Raw genomic sequence first — 15953 nt, forward strand, 5'->3', positions numbered from 1 at the left:
AGTACTTGACTATCATCATCATTATCATTTTAGTCCATGTTTATTTCTTTCATATCACTTTTTATAACTTGAATGGTCATAGGTGTACTTGTCTGTTTTTTTTTTTCAGTCTTTCCCACATGGTTCTGAAAGTTTCATGCTGACGGTAACCATGTCTGTGTCTGTATTGTCCATTCTCCTTTCCCCAGTACCTAGTATGCAGTAGGAGCTCAATAAACACTTGCTAAGTGAATATATAATTTAAGAAAATTTACCTAAACAATTCAGGTATTATTTCTTTCCTCCAAACTTCTAACACCACAAAATCTCTTTATAACAAAAAAGACTCCTAGATCTCAATCAATGGAAGTTTTATTTCAAGGAACAGTTGCTACAAGCAAAATGCCAGGACAACACTTTCTAAACAGTCTTCCTTGCCAGACTCTTCATTTTTACTATTGCTCTTGCTTTCTCCAGCTACTCTCAACTAGATTTAGTAAAGGGGCCCACCTCTCAGTCCAGGCCCAGAAACCAACGCTATCATACAAGCCATAACAAAGGCAGGTGTTTGAGGATTTAGTCTAGGGTAAAAAAAATATGAAAGTACAAACACATTAAACAATTTAAGTGTATTGTGCAAACAGTTAAGTTATCTTACTCTAGCATAAAATGTGTTAGATATGTACCCTGGGCATCTATGTAGGCTCTAAGTTGTAGATCCTATTCACTGTACCCTCTGTCACAAACAGCCAGATCTCATGGAACTAGCACAAAACTTCATTTGTAATCGTTACCTGAAATCTTCTGTTGACATATTCTGCCCTCTTATTTCCGGAAATATTTTGAAATTTTATGAATTCCTTGAACACAATGCCTTGGAGACCCAGCTGCCATTGCTGGCACCAGCCTCCTCTGACTTGAAATACCTCAGGTAACAGTGTTGCCACTCATTCACATCAGCCCTGGCTCCTGAGATCACTTGTTATATTGCCTTGGTATGTGTTGTACTGGAATTTCACTTGTACAAGAATTACTGAATTAACCTAAAATGTAGGCAAACTAGAGAAAGGTACAGGAAATTAATCTAATCTATTATTTCCAAATAAACCACAAATCATAAAAATGATATTTAGTAATTACAGCATTCAAAAGCCTTTGATGACTCCACTGCCCTCCAGTGTAAGGTTCTGATTGTTCATTCTAGTGACCAAGGCTCTACACAATAGCCTCTACCTACCTTTCCAACCTCAACTCCCATTACTCTGCTACACAAAGCTTCTGTGAGATCCTTGAGGGCACAGTTTTTTTCTTCTTCAGTAGTAGCCTAGCACCATGAATTATATCTGGAATATTGTGGTGGTCAGTAAATATAACAGTTACAAAGTATTAATATATTTACGGTGTGCTATGTATGTAAAACATAAAGTGATTTATAGATATCATCTATGGGTGTCATCTCATGTAACCCCCAAGTTTATGAAATAGATGTCATATTAATGTGCCCAGGGTCACTCAACTAGGGAAATGGTAGAACCAGAACTTGAACCCAGATCTATTGTACCCCAGAACTTGTGCTATTAATAACTACACCCCAACAATTCAATGGTGTTTGTAGAGTAAATACTTTAGCTAAACTGTACTCTTCATTATTTCCATAACACAATGAACTTATTGAAACCTATGTGCTTTTATAAACACTATTTCTTTCACCTGAGACTGTCCATGGCTTCTAGGATCATCAGTCAATTGTTTGGACTTAAGTTATATCGGTGCTGAGCACTGATACTCTGACCCATGATAAATACTTCCTTTTATTTGTAGTTCTCCTTTTATGATACCCACAGCTATGTTCTAAGCCCTCAGAGGGCAGGATCCACATTTTACACTGCTGTGTATACTTAGTCTTAAGCATTAAATATAGGCAATTGGGATCCAATAAATAATATTTCTTGCTAGTGATGGCTTAAACATGGACAAAATAAACTGAAATAAGGTTAATGATTATTACAATCAACAAGAAATCTACATTATATAAGGATGTGTCAAAACATGAGAGTCCTTTAATGTACAAATATTAGTTACTGGGATGAGATACTGAAGGAACACGGAAGAAATAGTCAGCCATCATTATAACCATCATCCTTATAAGTCAACCTGCTTTAGAGGTTGAATTATCCTGTTATGTCTACCATCTACCATATACTTTAGACTAATCTATGGGGAACTTCCAGAAATAAGACATTATTTTCCTAGGCTGGAAATAATTATTTTGCATTTATGAAGTAATTTACATTTATAAAACTGCTCTGTAAGAATTATAATGTTCACTGGAGATCAAACTAGATTGAACTGGAAACCCGTGAGGATCTTCAAAGGCTTCCTAATGACCATAGACTGCCTATGGTAGAAAATCTTTGGTTAAACTCTATGTAGATCTCTTTTTCTCAGGAGAGGATCAGGTTTCATTGACCTCCATGTTCTAAAACTCTTAAAGAACCCTGCTGTTCTGAATGTGTGACACCTATTTATTTCTTAGGGAAAAGAGAACAAAATTAAGTATCTTTATTTTACTCTCCTTGGCTAGAAAAACTGAATGCTATATTGGAACAGGTTAATGGTCCACTAAGTAATATTCAGATTCCTAAATTATAAAGTAAAGGATGCCCATGAATGAATCTCCTTAATGTGTGTGAAAAGATGTGAAGAATTGTAAATTCTCTTCTGACACTTGTAGGTGATTACCTCTGCAGGGGTTTTAATCTGGTGGTTTCACAGACTGTGAGGTCAAGTATGGTGCTCTAGTAAAAAAAAATACACACACACACACACACACACACACACACACACATATATAATGACATACTTTTCTATTCTCTTTACACTTAAAAGAGAGGTCTGTGGAAAATGCCTTCATATACATTGACATATTGACATTGAAGAGAAATTCTATATCTAATTTTTTCCCCAGATAATCCTAATGTCTGTTATGGAGCATGCAATTTGATTGCCTTGCTAGTGTTTACTTACATTGCATAACCAACAAAATTATTAATAGCTATAATTATTCAAGTATTTAACAATGCAGTTATTATGCTCCTCTCAATGGTCTCACACAGCAGCAAATTCTAGGCTAATTAGAACTTGCACACAGGTTTTAATTTTAAATATATTTTCTATTAATTTTATTAAGCCTAGTCTTGCTCTCCTGTAATGGCACCAAGAATCAGAAGGGCTTTCTTGTCTCTCCCATCACATCCTCCATGGATGTAAGAAATCAAACCTGACTTTTCTCATTTCTCATCTTTGCGCTGAGTCTGTCTTTCTTTCACTTTACTGCTTCTTTATGAATGACCCTGCTCTTGATCCTGGGCATGCAGTCTGAGAGCTGGATGATGGTGGAGTGTGAGGAGGATGTTTTGGAGATCAATGGATGGATCCCAAGAGCACAATGGCTTACCAGCCCTCCTGTGATTATTGCCAAAATGTCCTGTTTTTGAAAGTGTCTCATCCCTTCCTCCTTTGTGTTACTCTGCTAGGAGACTGCAGTTCTGATTTTGCTAGGAACCAAATCTGCTATTTCAAGAAAATGCAGCTGCTTGCTTGGGTGGGTGTCTTTAAAGAGGGAATTTTTCTACCCTCCCTCCCCAACCTCCTTTTCAGCCCAACCCGTGTGATCTCCACTGGCTGGCTCATCATCTCACAAAGCACTGATTTTGGAAGCTGACTATTTGCTTTTGACTGTTTGGCTGGGACTGCAACAAAGGCATTGATGGATCCCATTTTGAGCTATCATTCTGTCCACTCTTTTCTGTAAGTCTTCAAGAACTGATTGTCTGTTCCCCCAAATTAAACTGCATAGCCAGACAGCAAGGGTTTCTCAAGTTCCATTTCCCAGGACTGAGAACAGGCAGAGCTGCAAGGGCCTCAAGGCTGTTAATTGGCTCATCAACCCATCATTAGGTGTGATACTTAATTTGATCACTGCTGCTTAGGCTGCTATACCTCAGTGGATATTGTGTGGTACTGATGTCGCTGCATTTTGAGATCTTTACTGAAAGAAAACAGCTAAGCTCAGCCCAGCTGTTGTCTCCTGTGATACAGGACACTCTTTTTCCCTACCCTTCCCAAATCCAAGCTTTTGGAAGAAAGGTAATTGGTTCTCTATGGCTATTCTGGTCCCAGCTACAGGCAACTTGCACAAATCAATATGCTTTTCCTCCCCAAGTCCAATGCACCGATATGCAAATACTTGGGCCCCAAATTAATATGCTTTCCCAGCTGGGAAGCCATTGTTTTCTTCTCAATCAAAAAAAGGTGCATAACTTCTCTGCTGCTAAAATGATTTTTCTGTCACTTCTACTCTATCTGTCCCTTTTGTGGTGCTCTCTCTGCCTCCTTCTGGGATCTCCCTCTTTCAATTTACTCTCCACTGCCCCATGGCTTGTCAACCTAAACAGATACTGTGCATTATGCTGTTAGTGATATATGTGACATGCCTTTGATACTTACATTGCTAGTCCAGGTAATGTAACTGCTGCTGTCAAACAGCAGTTCTTGATGGTTATTAGTTTTCTTTCTTTTCTTCTTAAGTTGACATTAACGAACTACTAAGTTTCCTTGTTCAGTGAAAAGTCAGTCAGTGAAGCAGCTGGTATTCCCAGAGAGCTACCTACAGAAAGCTTCTCCTGTTCTCCTGAGTTCTAGAGAAGCTTTGGAGGAACCAAAAGGGAATCTGACCTCAGCCTGGTCATTTAGAACTAAAGAACATGCAACAAGTCCAGTGTCCTCAACCAAGATTATCTTTTGCTCAAGATACCTAGAGACGGAAGCCCAAAAATTTGGCTCATTGGTTTGACTTTTGTGTTCCTGTTCTCAGCAATTCTTTGGCTATTATTATCTGTTTGAACTTAATGTAAAAGGGTGCTATGTCATGGAGTGCACACACTGACTTCACTTTCATCACCATATATTTCAATGTCTTGAAATATGTTTTTTTCCAGCTCTGTGGACATGTCCCCACATCTACACCCCTCAAATTGATCTCCTATGAGACAAAACAATCACATAGATTTTTCTTCAATTTGGAAAGCTGATATTCAAGATCCATCCTTAGGGCTGATATTTTGGTCTTTTAACACCTGAACCCATTTCTTGCAGTGATATTTCTGCCTCTTTTCCTGCTCCACTCACATCACTCTAGAAATAGCAAAGGTGATTGTGTGTGAAGTCTAGGCTGGGAATCAAAAGTCAAGCCCCTGTCTGGAGCTCTAATCTGAGGCATTCACACATGATATAGGAGTCCCTAAGATCAATTTACTAGGTTTATGCACTAGAGTTTTGGGGGTAGCAGTGCAAAGAAATGGCTTGGCCTAAAAGGGGACACCCCTAGTCTTTACATTTCAATTATCTCCGTTTTTAAGCATTCAGTTCATATTTCAGTTGGTTTTCATGGTCTCTTATTTGGTGTTTTAGTTTTTTTTCTTCAAGTTGTAAAGAAGGAATTTCCTCTGAGGGGAGTAGAATGTCATTTTTACATGCCTTTGGATGAGAGAGGCAGAGAGGCTGCAATGGGATGGATGGGCATATGTGATCAGAGTGTTTCTGAAGGGAGAACCTTCTGTTTTCTAAAATGGTGGTGGTGGGGAACAGTAACAGTTGGTGTAAGTTTGCACCTAGAAAAATAGTGTTTGGGATCCACTTGAAGAAAAACTCATATGAAAACGTTGAGGCAATAATACCCTGATCCCAAATGGTGCTGTCAAACATCACAGGTTGTCACTGCAGGGTAGTACAAAAGGTGTTAGGGAACAGTGCCATTTATTGAAATGTATCTGCTGATTTAGCCTTTGCTAATTAAATAGTACCATGATGTGTGTTTATTTAAAGATAGTTATGAGTTTTGCAGCAGCAGGGGTTTGGCCCTGTGGGGAGTGCCATTCCTAAAGAAAGGGTATAAGCCTGGAGGGGGGCTTGTGTATAATTTGTTTAGGGATGCTATACTTGTCAAAATGGGAAGGCTTGGGGTGATTAATAGCTTTCTGTCTCTTTTTCATCATTGTCCCCTACCTCTCTTGTGTTTCTTGGAAAGGGCAAGTATCAGGGCCATGTAGAACAAGTTTAGAACTTTAGAAACACTTTCTCTACTCTTTGTTTTTCTGCTACAGCTTCCTGGTAGTCACTGTTATCCTCTGTCACAGGGTGAGAAGGTGGGGTGGTTGGGGAGGAAGAGAGAGGAAAAAGATCAAGGGACCTCAAAGACTTTTCTTGGCACCCCTTCCCTAGTCTTCCTGGTATTTTAGAATATTTATAAACAGCATCCAGGATGGTGGAAACTTCACCCCACCCCTGCCCAGCAGGTCTACATCCCTAGCTGTTGCTTTTAATGCCTTTTCTTGTGATGTCTGGGTGTGTGCATGCATGTGGTGGGGACTAACTAGAAACTGGGCAATCACTTTGAGCAGAAGGGAACATTATTTCAGAAAGTTATCAACATGGTTCCTCCTCTAGCAAAATCTATAGTACACAAAATTATATACTGCTATTAATCAACTGTTCCTACCACCAATTTTAACCGTTTTGAACAAAACTACCCTATCCTTATCATTTTTGTCTTCTTCCATTGCCATCCAACATTATTTCTGTGGCACGGCTGAAATTTTGAAGATAAAAAATATCTCCTTACTAATTTTGTTTCTGGCCTCAGTGACTCAAAGAGCTAGCTAGCTACCTTGGACCAGAGAGCTTGTCCAGGCCCCACAGCACTGTAGTTGTACCCAAGGCTTAGTGTTTCTTAGTAAAGGTTGGATCAAAAAATACTGAGGACGGTCACTAGATGTCCCTCTTGTGTCTCTAAAGAGGATGAGGAGGCGGGGATATGTTCAGGACTGAAATAAAAGGAAGCTAAAACTGAGAACTTTTTGTTTTTATTATCTACAAACAGAATGGCTTTATTCAGTTAATTAACAAATTCCTGATCGTGAAGGTATTTTCAACCACTCATTTACTCAATAACATTCTTGGAATAATATAATGATCAAGTGTGCCTATTAGAAAATAAATAAATTCTGAGATTAGTGTTAGGATTATCCATATACATAGACTGGGGGGATCGAAGAGCTATTTTTTAAAGGGGAGATATAACTACTACTTTGAACATGAGGGTGATGGTACAGAAGGGAAGCAGGGGCACACACCCCTGTCTTCCTCAATACCTGGCTTCCATAAAAGCGGTTTGGTATAGCTGGAAGTACTCGGGGTGCTCTGCGTGGAAAGGAGAGCACCTCCGATGTGAACAATGAGCAAGAAGCAGGGAACTTGCTACCATCTCTTTAGCGAAAAGCACGTTTGTCTTTGCAAATGCTGAACATATCTTTACAATGTGATTGCTATTACAAAGGTAATGACATTATACATGAATTGAATTCTCCTATGATCTTTAAAAGACAGCAGAATATAGACATTCTATTAGCACTCCCCAAGGTAAGAAGTCCGGGGCCTTCTTATCTTGTTGTGTGCATCTTTTTAGATGACATGGCAATGTTAATAATTTTACCTGAGTAATTCTTCCATTTCTCGTTATCTGGGGGATTGTTAATGGCCAAGACTACTTCTCAGGCTCTTTGCTCTCGCTCAATCAAGCCATGGAGGCGCCAGTTTACTTTTATTGATCAGCAGGTTCCTGACAGCCTTCCCCACAAGGAAGCATCATCATCCTTTTTTAACTTAAAGGGGAACAGATCGCCTTAGAGTTTACAGCTAAAAGCCTCTAAGCATAGCATGCAAACATTTAAGCATGCTGCTAATTGTTCTGTTTAAATAGTCCAATATTTTAGAAAGCTGCCAAACACCAAAATCACATCCCATGATCAGATAGCAAACCCATTTCGAATGCCTTTTTAGGCCTTTTTAATTAGACCAACATGCACTTCATTCCCACTCCCTGACAGCAAAGGTAAATAACTGTGATGAATCAAATGGAGCACTTCTCTTTGCGAAGCCCATGAGGTGAGCTCAGGCTCCCTGCTATGTTGTTACTCTCCCCCACTACTTGTGCCATTTTTCCCCCAACAAGGTCAGCAGAAAACTGGACGGGCCACGGGGCTCCTTCCAGCCACAACTCTGCTGTCCATCCGCATCTCTAAATGACTAAAATTAAATGATACTCATTGCAGATGCTTCGATTTTCTCCGTGATGTTCTGGGCTGAATTGTATCCTAACGGAAAAGGTCTCAACCTCACTCCAGAAATAATCTCTCTCTATAGGAAGATGCTGTCTTTTCTCAAGGAAAAGGCTGCTGAAATAGCTCTTCTTAGATAATTTTTTATAAAAGCATCTGTAAGAAGACGGCAGTTTTGAGAAAACGTATAATGTGTCCAAATGTCCTTCTCCTTTTCTTGTTTAATTTTTTTAAAGGGCAAAGTGAATCTTCTTTTAAGCCTACAGGCTCGGGACAATATCGCTGCATTAATTATTAGTTTGCTCACCGAAGACTCTCAAATATATGAGGCGACACACGCCAAAGGGATGTTTACTCTTTTAAGAAGTGTGAATTTAGAAGCCGGTCTCCTCCACACCCAATCTTAAAAAAAAAAAAAAAAAAAAATTGTTCAACCAGGTGTTTTTTCTTTTTCCTGCCAGCAGCCTTAATTAAGAGCCTCAGAACTGGGAGGGGAGGAATCCCCATCTGTTTCCTCCAGGTCGCCTTCAGTATGGAAGGCGAGCGGAGTTTGGTATCAGCCGAGCCAAGCAGGCCTCCCCCTTCCCAGCATTGGCAAACCCTACCATCGTCGCACCCCCTCCACCAGCACCACTGCCTGAGCGGTGCTGGCAGCCCCCTGGGACTGAGGCCCCGCGCGAAGGCTGGGGCGCCCCGCATACCAGCGCCTACTCCAGCTGCGGACAGCGTACCAGACCCGCAGCTCCCTCCGGGCTCCGGGCTCTACTGCTGTGGCGCGGCGGCGTCCGCTCTGCCAGCTCCTCTCAACCGTACAGTTTATTTATAGGGAGCTAAATTCGACAACAGGGTGGGGTGAGGGTTAACGAAATGTGGGTTGCCCTCTCCGCGGCTCAGTGTCTGCACCACAGATCCCATCTGATTAAAAAGCGACAGACCAGAGCAAACCAAACGGCCAGGGGCCCTGCTGGGGGCGGGGGAAATGCTGCATCTGCCCAGGAAGGAGGGATGGGGTTGGCGGTACAGAAGGATGACTGCCGTTATTCTCAGTTGAAGTGAAGATTCACCGGCCAAAAGGCGGATGAATGACCACCTCGAGAGCGATTTCTCTTCCTTTTTTTTTCCTTCCACTACCCGAGAAAGAGAGGAAAGGAAGATAGGGAAGCACACAAACCCAGGACATCGAGACAAAGAGGGAGGGAAGGAAACAGGGGAGAGTGAGGGAGAATATGAATATGATATTCAAGATATGAAGATATGTGAGGGAGATAAACACGCTGAGAGATTCAAATCCTTCTGATCTTTCCTGCAATCTCCACATACACGAGAGATGCGCAGTTTCTGGGAAGGTTCCAGCCGTAGCGCTAGCACGCCCCGCTCCACCCTGCCCTCTGGCCTCGGCCGGTCAACCAGCCAGGCCCCCCAAGATTCCTGCCTGGGCTCGGTCAGCCAGGGTGCCACTTAGTCCAGCCAGTGTGTAAGTTTCCGGCTGGCCCCGCCCCACCCCTCTCCCCAGCCCCACCGCGCCTTGGTCCCGCCCCAATTTTGTAGCTCCCTGGGCGGCGCGCTGATTGGTCAGAGCCTGGCGTAGCCTGGCTCTGCTGGCTTGGGCTTTCTTCGGTTCTCTACTGATTCCACCGTCAGTAGTTAGCAGCAGCAGCGGTAGCAGCAGCGGCTGGCGCATCCGGGAGACAGACAAGTGGGCGCAAACGGTAGTAAAGCTTCTGCGTACCATGCCCGGCTTGCCTGGGGGCCACCACTGGCACCTGCATCCCTAGCTCTACGTGAGCCCTTGGCGCATTGCTCTTGCAGGATTTCCAGCTGAGCGGATTCATCTGAGATCCGAAACCTCCTCCCCCTGCTTGCTCACACTCCACATTCACCGTCCCCACACCACACACTCACTCTCCCTCTCCTTGTACATTCACACACCAGCTGAAGCGGAAAGAGAGAGCAAAACAGACCTTAAGATTGCAAGAGTGCCGGAGAGGGAGGGAGCCCGACGCAACGTGGCCAGCGCCTCTCCGGGAAGATGGAATCAAGACGCTCCCGCAAGTAAACTTTGTCGTAGATATAACCATCTACTGTGGCAGCTGCTGAGGCGGACCCCAGAGACGTGCGACTGAGCTAGGAAGGCTTTCTCTCTCAGTTGCAGCCCTTGGAGCGACATCCCAGCCCTAGACCCAGGGAGGAGGAGAAGTCTTCGGTAACCTCGGCGGTGGCCCCGCCTCTCCTGTCTGGTACTGTAGTCGCTTCCCTACTCCTCCTCCCCATTCCCCACCTCCCCTTGGGGCCATTGGAAATACCGGTACACTACTTTGATTTTCTTGGACTAATGCCAATGCCCGGTTTTCACAAACTTGATGTAGAGGGTAGGGCTGCGTTAATAACTTTGATTTCTAAGACGCAAACGCCCGCAGTACAACTGCTCTGTGGTGGGGACTCTGAAGCCACCTCAGATCCTGCACAGACGCGTCCCCCAAGCTTTCTGAAGCCAACTTCAGCTCGAGGGAGCGTGCTTTAATCTAGGCTGCCTCTCTCCCCTCCCCCTTCCTCTGCGGGCCTTGATACTGCTACCGGGCTCAGCCAGATACTCGGGTGCCTGCGGCGCTTTACAGCAATTCAAACTCCCACCTGCGATCCCCCTTTCTTCCCAACCTGGCTCAAAAAGACCAGTGTGGCACCCTCAGATCCCGAAGGACGCGTTCTAGGCGGGTCCCTTCCCTGCAGTAAGCCAGGAGCGCTGCGGTGAAGTCCTTGCGCATGTCAGGTACACAGACAACGCGCTCACCAGCCCCAGTGCCGATGCGCTGCGGCGGGCTCGGCAGTGCCTGAGAAGGCTGCGCTCCTACTGCCTTCCCTCCAAGTGCTGTCTGGTCTCTACCGGGAGTGAATCCGGCCGCTCTGAGGCCGTGCAACTGGCAGCCCTGCGCCGCTGCGGCCAGTCGTGCCTGGTTAACTCTGAAGGGAGAACACTGAGTGGTCGGGCTGGAGGGAGGGGGCTCGGGGCCGCGCAGCACTCCCTCGGCCCCCCGGAATCCCCGGGCCCCCAGCGAGTCCCCGCTGAGTCAGCCGAAACCTCAGCATTGGAGCCGGTGCGGGTATCCGCCCCGCACCGCCGGGCCGCCCTGCGTGGGATTCTTCCCGTGGCCTCCCGGGCCCCAGGGCGTGAGCAACAGGAGGCCCGAGACGGCAGGAAGCTGGAGCGCCAGCGGCGGCGGCCTCGGAGGGGTGTGGAGAGGCGAGGCCGGGCAGAGCCCCGCGCAGCCATGGAGTCGCTTCTGCTGCCAGTGCTGCTGATGTTGGCCGTACTGTGGACGCAAGCGGCAGCCCTCATTAACCTGAAGTACTCAGTAGAAGAGGAGCAGCGCGCCGGGACGGTTATCGCCAATGTGGCCAAGGATGCCCGCGAAGCGGGCTTTGCGCTCGACCCACGGCAAGCCTCGGCTTTCCGTGTGGTGTCCAACTCGGCTCCGCACCTGGTTGACATCAATCCCAGCTCGGGCCTGTTGGTCACCAAGCAAAAGATCGACCGCGACCTGCTGTGCCGCCAGAGCTCCAAATGCATCATCTCGCTTGAGGTCATGTCCAGCTCAATGGAGATCTGCGTGATTAAGGTGGAAATCAAGGACTTGAACGATAATGCGCCCAGCTTCCCCGCGGCACAGATAGAGCTGGAGATTTCAGAGGCAGCCAGCCCAGGCACACGTATCCCTCTGGACAGCGCCTACGACCCGGATTCTGGTAGTTTCGGCGTGCAGACTTACGATCTCACACCTAATGAGCTGTTTGGCCTGGAAATCAAGACGCGCGGTGATGGCTCACGCTTTGCTGAACTCGTGGTAGAGAAGAGCCTAGATCGTGAGACACAGTCGCACTACAGCTTTCGAATCACTGCTCTTGATGGTGGCGACCCTCCGCACCTGGGCACTGTTGGCCTCAGCATTAAGGTGACTGACTCCAATGACAACAACCCAGTATTTGGCGAGTCCACCTATGCAGTGAGTGTGCCGGAGAACTCACCCCCAAACACGCCTGTCATCCGCCTCAACGCCAGCGACCCAGATGAAGGCACCAATGGCCAGGTGATCTACTCCTTCTATGGCTATGTCAATGACCGCACTCGTGAACTCTTCCAGATTGACCCCCACAGTGGCCTCGTCACAGTCACTGGTGCCCTAGACTACGAAGAGGGCCACGTGTACGAACTGGACGTGCAGGCCAAGGACCTGGGGCCAAACTCTATCCCGGCACACTGCAAGGTCACCGTCAGCGTTCTGGACACCAACGACAACCCGCCGATCATCAACCTGCTATCGGTCAACAGCGAGCTGGTGGAGGTGAGCGAGAGCGCTCCTCCAGGCTACGTGATCGCATTGGTGAGGGTGTCTGATCGCGATTCTGGCCTCAATGGGCGCGTGCAGTGCCGTTTGCTGGGCAACGTGCCCTTTCGGCTGCAAGAGTACGAGAGCTTCTCCACTATCCTGGTGGACGGACGTCTGGACCGCGAGCAGCATGACCAGTACAACCTCACGATCCAGGCGCGCGATGGCGGAGTGCCCATGCTGCAGAGTGCCAAGTCCTTTACTGTGCGCATCACCGATGAGAATGACAACCACCCGCACTTCTCCAAGCCCTATTACCAGGTAATTGTGCAGGAGAACAACACGCCCGGTGCCTATCTTCTCTCCGTTTCTGCCCGGGACCCTGATCTGGGTCTCAATGGCAGCGTCTCCTACCAGATAGTGCCATCGCAGGTGCGGGACATGCCTGTCTTCACCTATGTCTCGATCAACCCCAACTCCGGCGATATTTACGCGCTGCGGTCGTTCAATCACGAGCAGACCAAGGCCTTCGAATTCAAGGTTCTGGCCAAGGATGGCGGCCTGCCCTCCCTGCAGAGCAACGCCACGGTTCGGGTCCTCATTCTTGACGTGAATGACAATACCCCAGTCATCACGGCCCCACCACTGATCAATGGCACGACTGAAGTCTACATCCCCCGCAACTCCGGCATAGGCTATCTGGTGACCGTAGTCAAAGCAGAGGACTATGATGAGGGCGAGAATGGCCGGGTCACCTACGATACGACCGAGGGAGATCGAGGCTTCTTTGAAATAGACCAGGTCAACGGCGAAGTCAGAACCACTCGCACCTTCAGCGAGACCTCCAAGTCTTCCTATGAACTTATTGTGGTGGCCCACGACCACGGCAAGACATCTCTCTCTGCTTCTGCACTCATCCTAATCTACCTGTCCCCTGTTCTCGATGCCCAGGAGTCAATGAGCTCAGTGAACTTGTCCTTGATTTTCATTATTGCCCTGGGCTCCATTGCGGGCATCCTCTTTGTCACTATGATCTTTGTGGCATTCAAGTGCAAGCGAGACAACAAAGAAATCCGGACCTACAACTGCAGGTAAACCAACTTTTCTTTCTCTTCTTTTATGTCTTGGATGAATAAGGTGTATCTGTGTTGCTGTGTGAAAATCCCACTGCTTTTTCCCCCCACTTGAATGCATGCACAGTACCTACAGCACTTCTTTTTGGAGGGGGGAAAGTTTGTGGCAGGCCACACTGATCAATTCTTTTGATCTGACAGTTTGCTGGAAGATAATCATTTAATGTTCAATGAATTCTGTCACATAATGATGATGAGAAGAAAAGCAATTATCGATTTAAAATTTGCACAGTTGTCTCCATGAAATTGTGGCAGGGAAAAAAAAAACATGAGAGAGACAGAGAGGGAGAGATTGAGATTGAGAGAGAGATTCAGCAGGGTTTTGCGGACGGGTTCCAAAAGGAGAGAGGGAGTGCTGGCAGCTGCCTCATCATGTTATAGAGATAAAGTGTGAAGAAAGCCTGTGAGTGGAAGTCTAAGGCAGGAACCAGGGAGTTGGGGAGAAGAGAAAACAGGAATGGGTGGGGAAGTAGGTCATTAGTGTTTTTTAGTGTTTTCTTGACTTTTTTTGTATCCAGTTCCTAAATATATGGCAATGTAAAATGAAATTCTAACAGTCATCTGTATGTTTTCAAATATGTGGTTAGTTGGTGAGGTAGAGACCAAACATTCCAATGAGGGATAGGACTTTGCATCCAGATTTTTTTGTAAAAATAGAAAACTTCTGGAGTTGATGGTGCTTTTCTCTAATGTGGGACTTGTTGTGGTACTAAGATCTGCTCCCTACCAGTGGATGTCACTATGGACTCTTGTGTTACAGTTTCCTTTGAAGTGTGAGCAGGATGTGTGTGTGTGTGTGTGTGTGTGTGCGTGTGTGTGTGTGTGTTTGAGAGAGAGAAGAAATGTGGAAACTAATAACACATCTGTTTTTTTAAAGATTTTTCTGATAAGCATGTTGGAGGGTCTTGCTGAAACCCTTTCTTACAATTAGAACAAATCTAAGTATTTCTAGAATTCAGTTTATGATTATACATTTAATTTTTTTCCAGCAGTGTCTCATTGAAATGATTGAAAAAAAGTTTTTATTGTAGTTTGCTGAAAATGAAATGATGCTGCTATTTCCAACCAAGGTGTATGCATGCTTTCAACACAACTACATGTCCAGTGTGTCTTTTGTGCCATCTGTGCTTGCATGTTAATGAGTCAAAATATGTTCCTGCAGATCTGATTTGTATTTTACACATCTGAAATGCACATTTCTGTGGATCAGAGCCCACTGAATATGTAACATCTATGCAATTATTGTTTCCCTTTTACTATTCTCTGCTTTACACAAGTTAGTAGACAAATGCTAACCACACATGAATATCAATCAGGTGCCACAAAAGAGCAGCTGCAATGCCTCATAAATGCTTTAATCCTGTTACTATTGAAATGGCAGTGACTTTTCTTTCATTCAGCTCCAATTCATTTTAGATGGGAGACATGGAAATTAATATTTCTGTTACCTTTGAAACCTGAAACTGTCAGTGGAGACTTTTATGGGAGAAAAATGTGGGGTCTATAACATTTTATTATATGGAGATAATGAGAGAAGGGAGCTCTTTTTAAATCATTTCATGAGCATAAAGTAAATGCTTAAGATCCTTCCCTTGATGAAGAAGAGCTCAGCTTGAAATACAGATATTGAAGTCTTTGACACATCTTGATGATGTATGGCTAGAGGTGAGAGTTCTTTCCTAAGGCTTGCCAGGGAGATCATTAAACAGGGAGGAGAACATTTGAATTGAAAAAAAAAAAAGTCTCAGTGCTCTCCAACTTCATTCACATGTGGATTTTGTAAAGAGTTCTGTTCCCTGTAATGGTTTGGGATTAATGGAGTACAGTTTAATTAAATAATTGGTCAATACAGATAAGCCTGCCCAATGAATGCCTCAGCTGAATAATTGGATAGTGCATTGACAAACTTACCCATCATGGGTAAAAAAAAAAGTGATTAGAATCTCCATTTATTCTGTAAACAGATTAGAAAAGAAAATCAACCCCAGTCCTTGGGTTTTTGAGATTTTATCTGCTCTTAAGCCCCATGGCATCAGTTTGCCATCACTGCAAGTAGGCCTAAACCCAGAGCCAAAGGGTGAGGGGAACATAGCTGCTCAGCTCTTGGAAGATCCGGGAGAAAAGGAAGAATTTGCCTCTAAAGATATGTAATCTCCCTATCTTCTTAAACTGTTTAGAAAACTAAGTTGAAGAGGTTGTCTTTCCTTTTATTAGGCAGAGAATTCATGTTCTTATCATCTGCACAGCCTCTTGCTCAAATGCACTCATTTATGACTTGCAAGATGATCTGCAATTGCTGTTTGAATTGGGCTTCCTTTTTGTATTCAGACAATTAGCTTTGT

General features: G+C 45.0%; 1 protein-coding gene across 1 annotated transcript in view; it reads left to right on the forward strand.

Moving 5' to 3' along the window:
* The first annotated feature begins 11422 nt into the window (after window positions 1–11422).
* PCDH19 (protocadherin 19) overlaps window positions 11423–15953 on the forward strand; it is a 187019-nt gene continuing 182488 nt past the window's right edge. Inside the window, 1 exon segment of the mRNA XM_090265012.1 lies at window positions 11423–13569. Within this exon segment, the coding sequence (XP_090121138.1) occupies window positions 11423–13569 (2147 nt within the window).

Source organism: Furipterus horrens, unplaced genomic scaffold, assembly GCF_987537825.1.
Source record: "Furipterus horrens unplaced genomic scaffold, mFurHor1.1.pri manual_scaffold_17, whole genome shotgun sequence".
Taxonomy (NCBI): Eukaryota; Metazoa; Chordata; class Mammalia; order Chiroptera; family Furipteridae; genus Furipterus; species Furipterus horrens.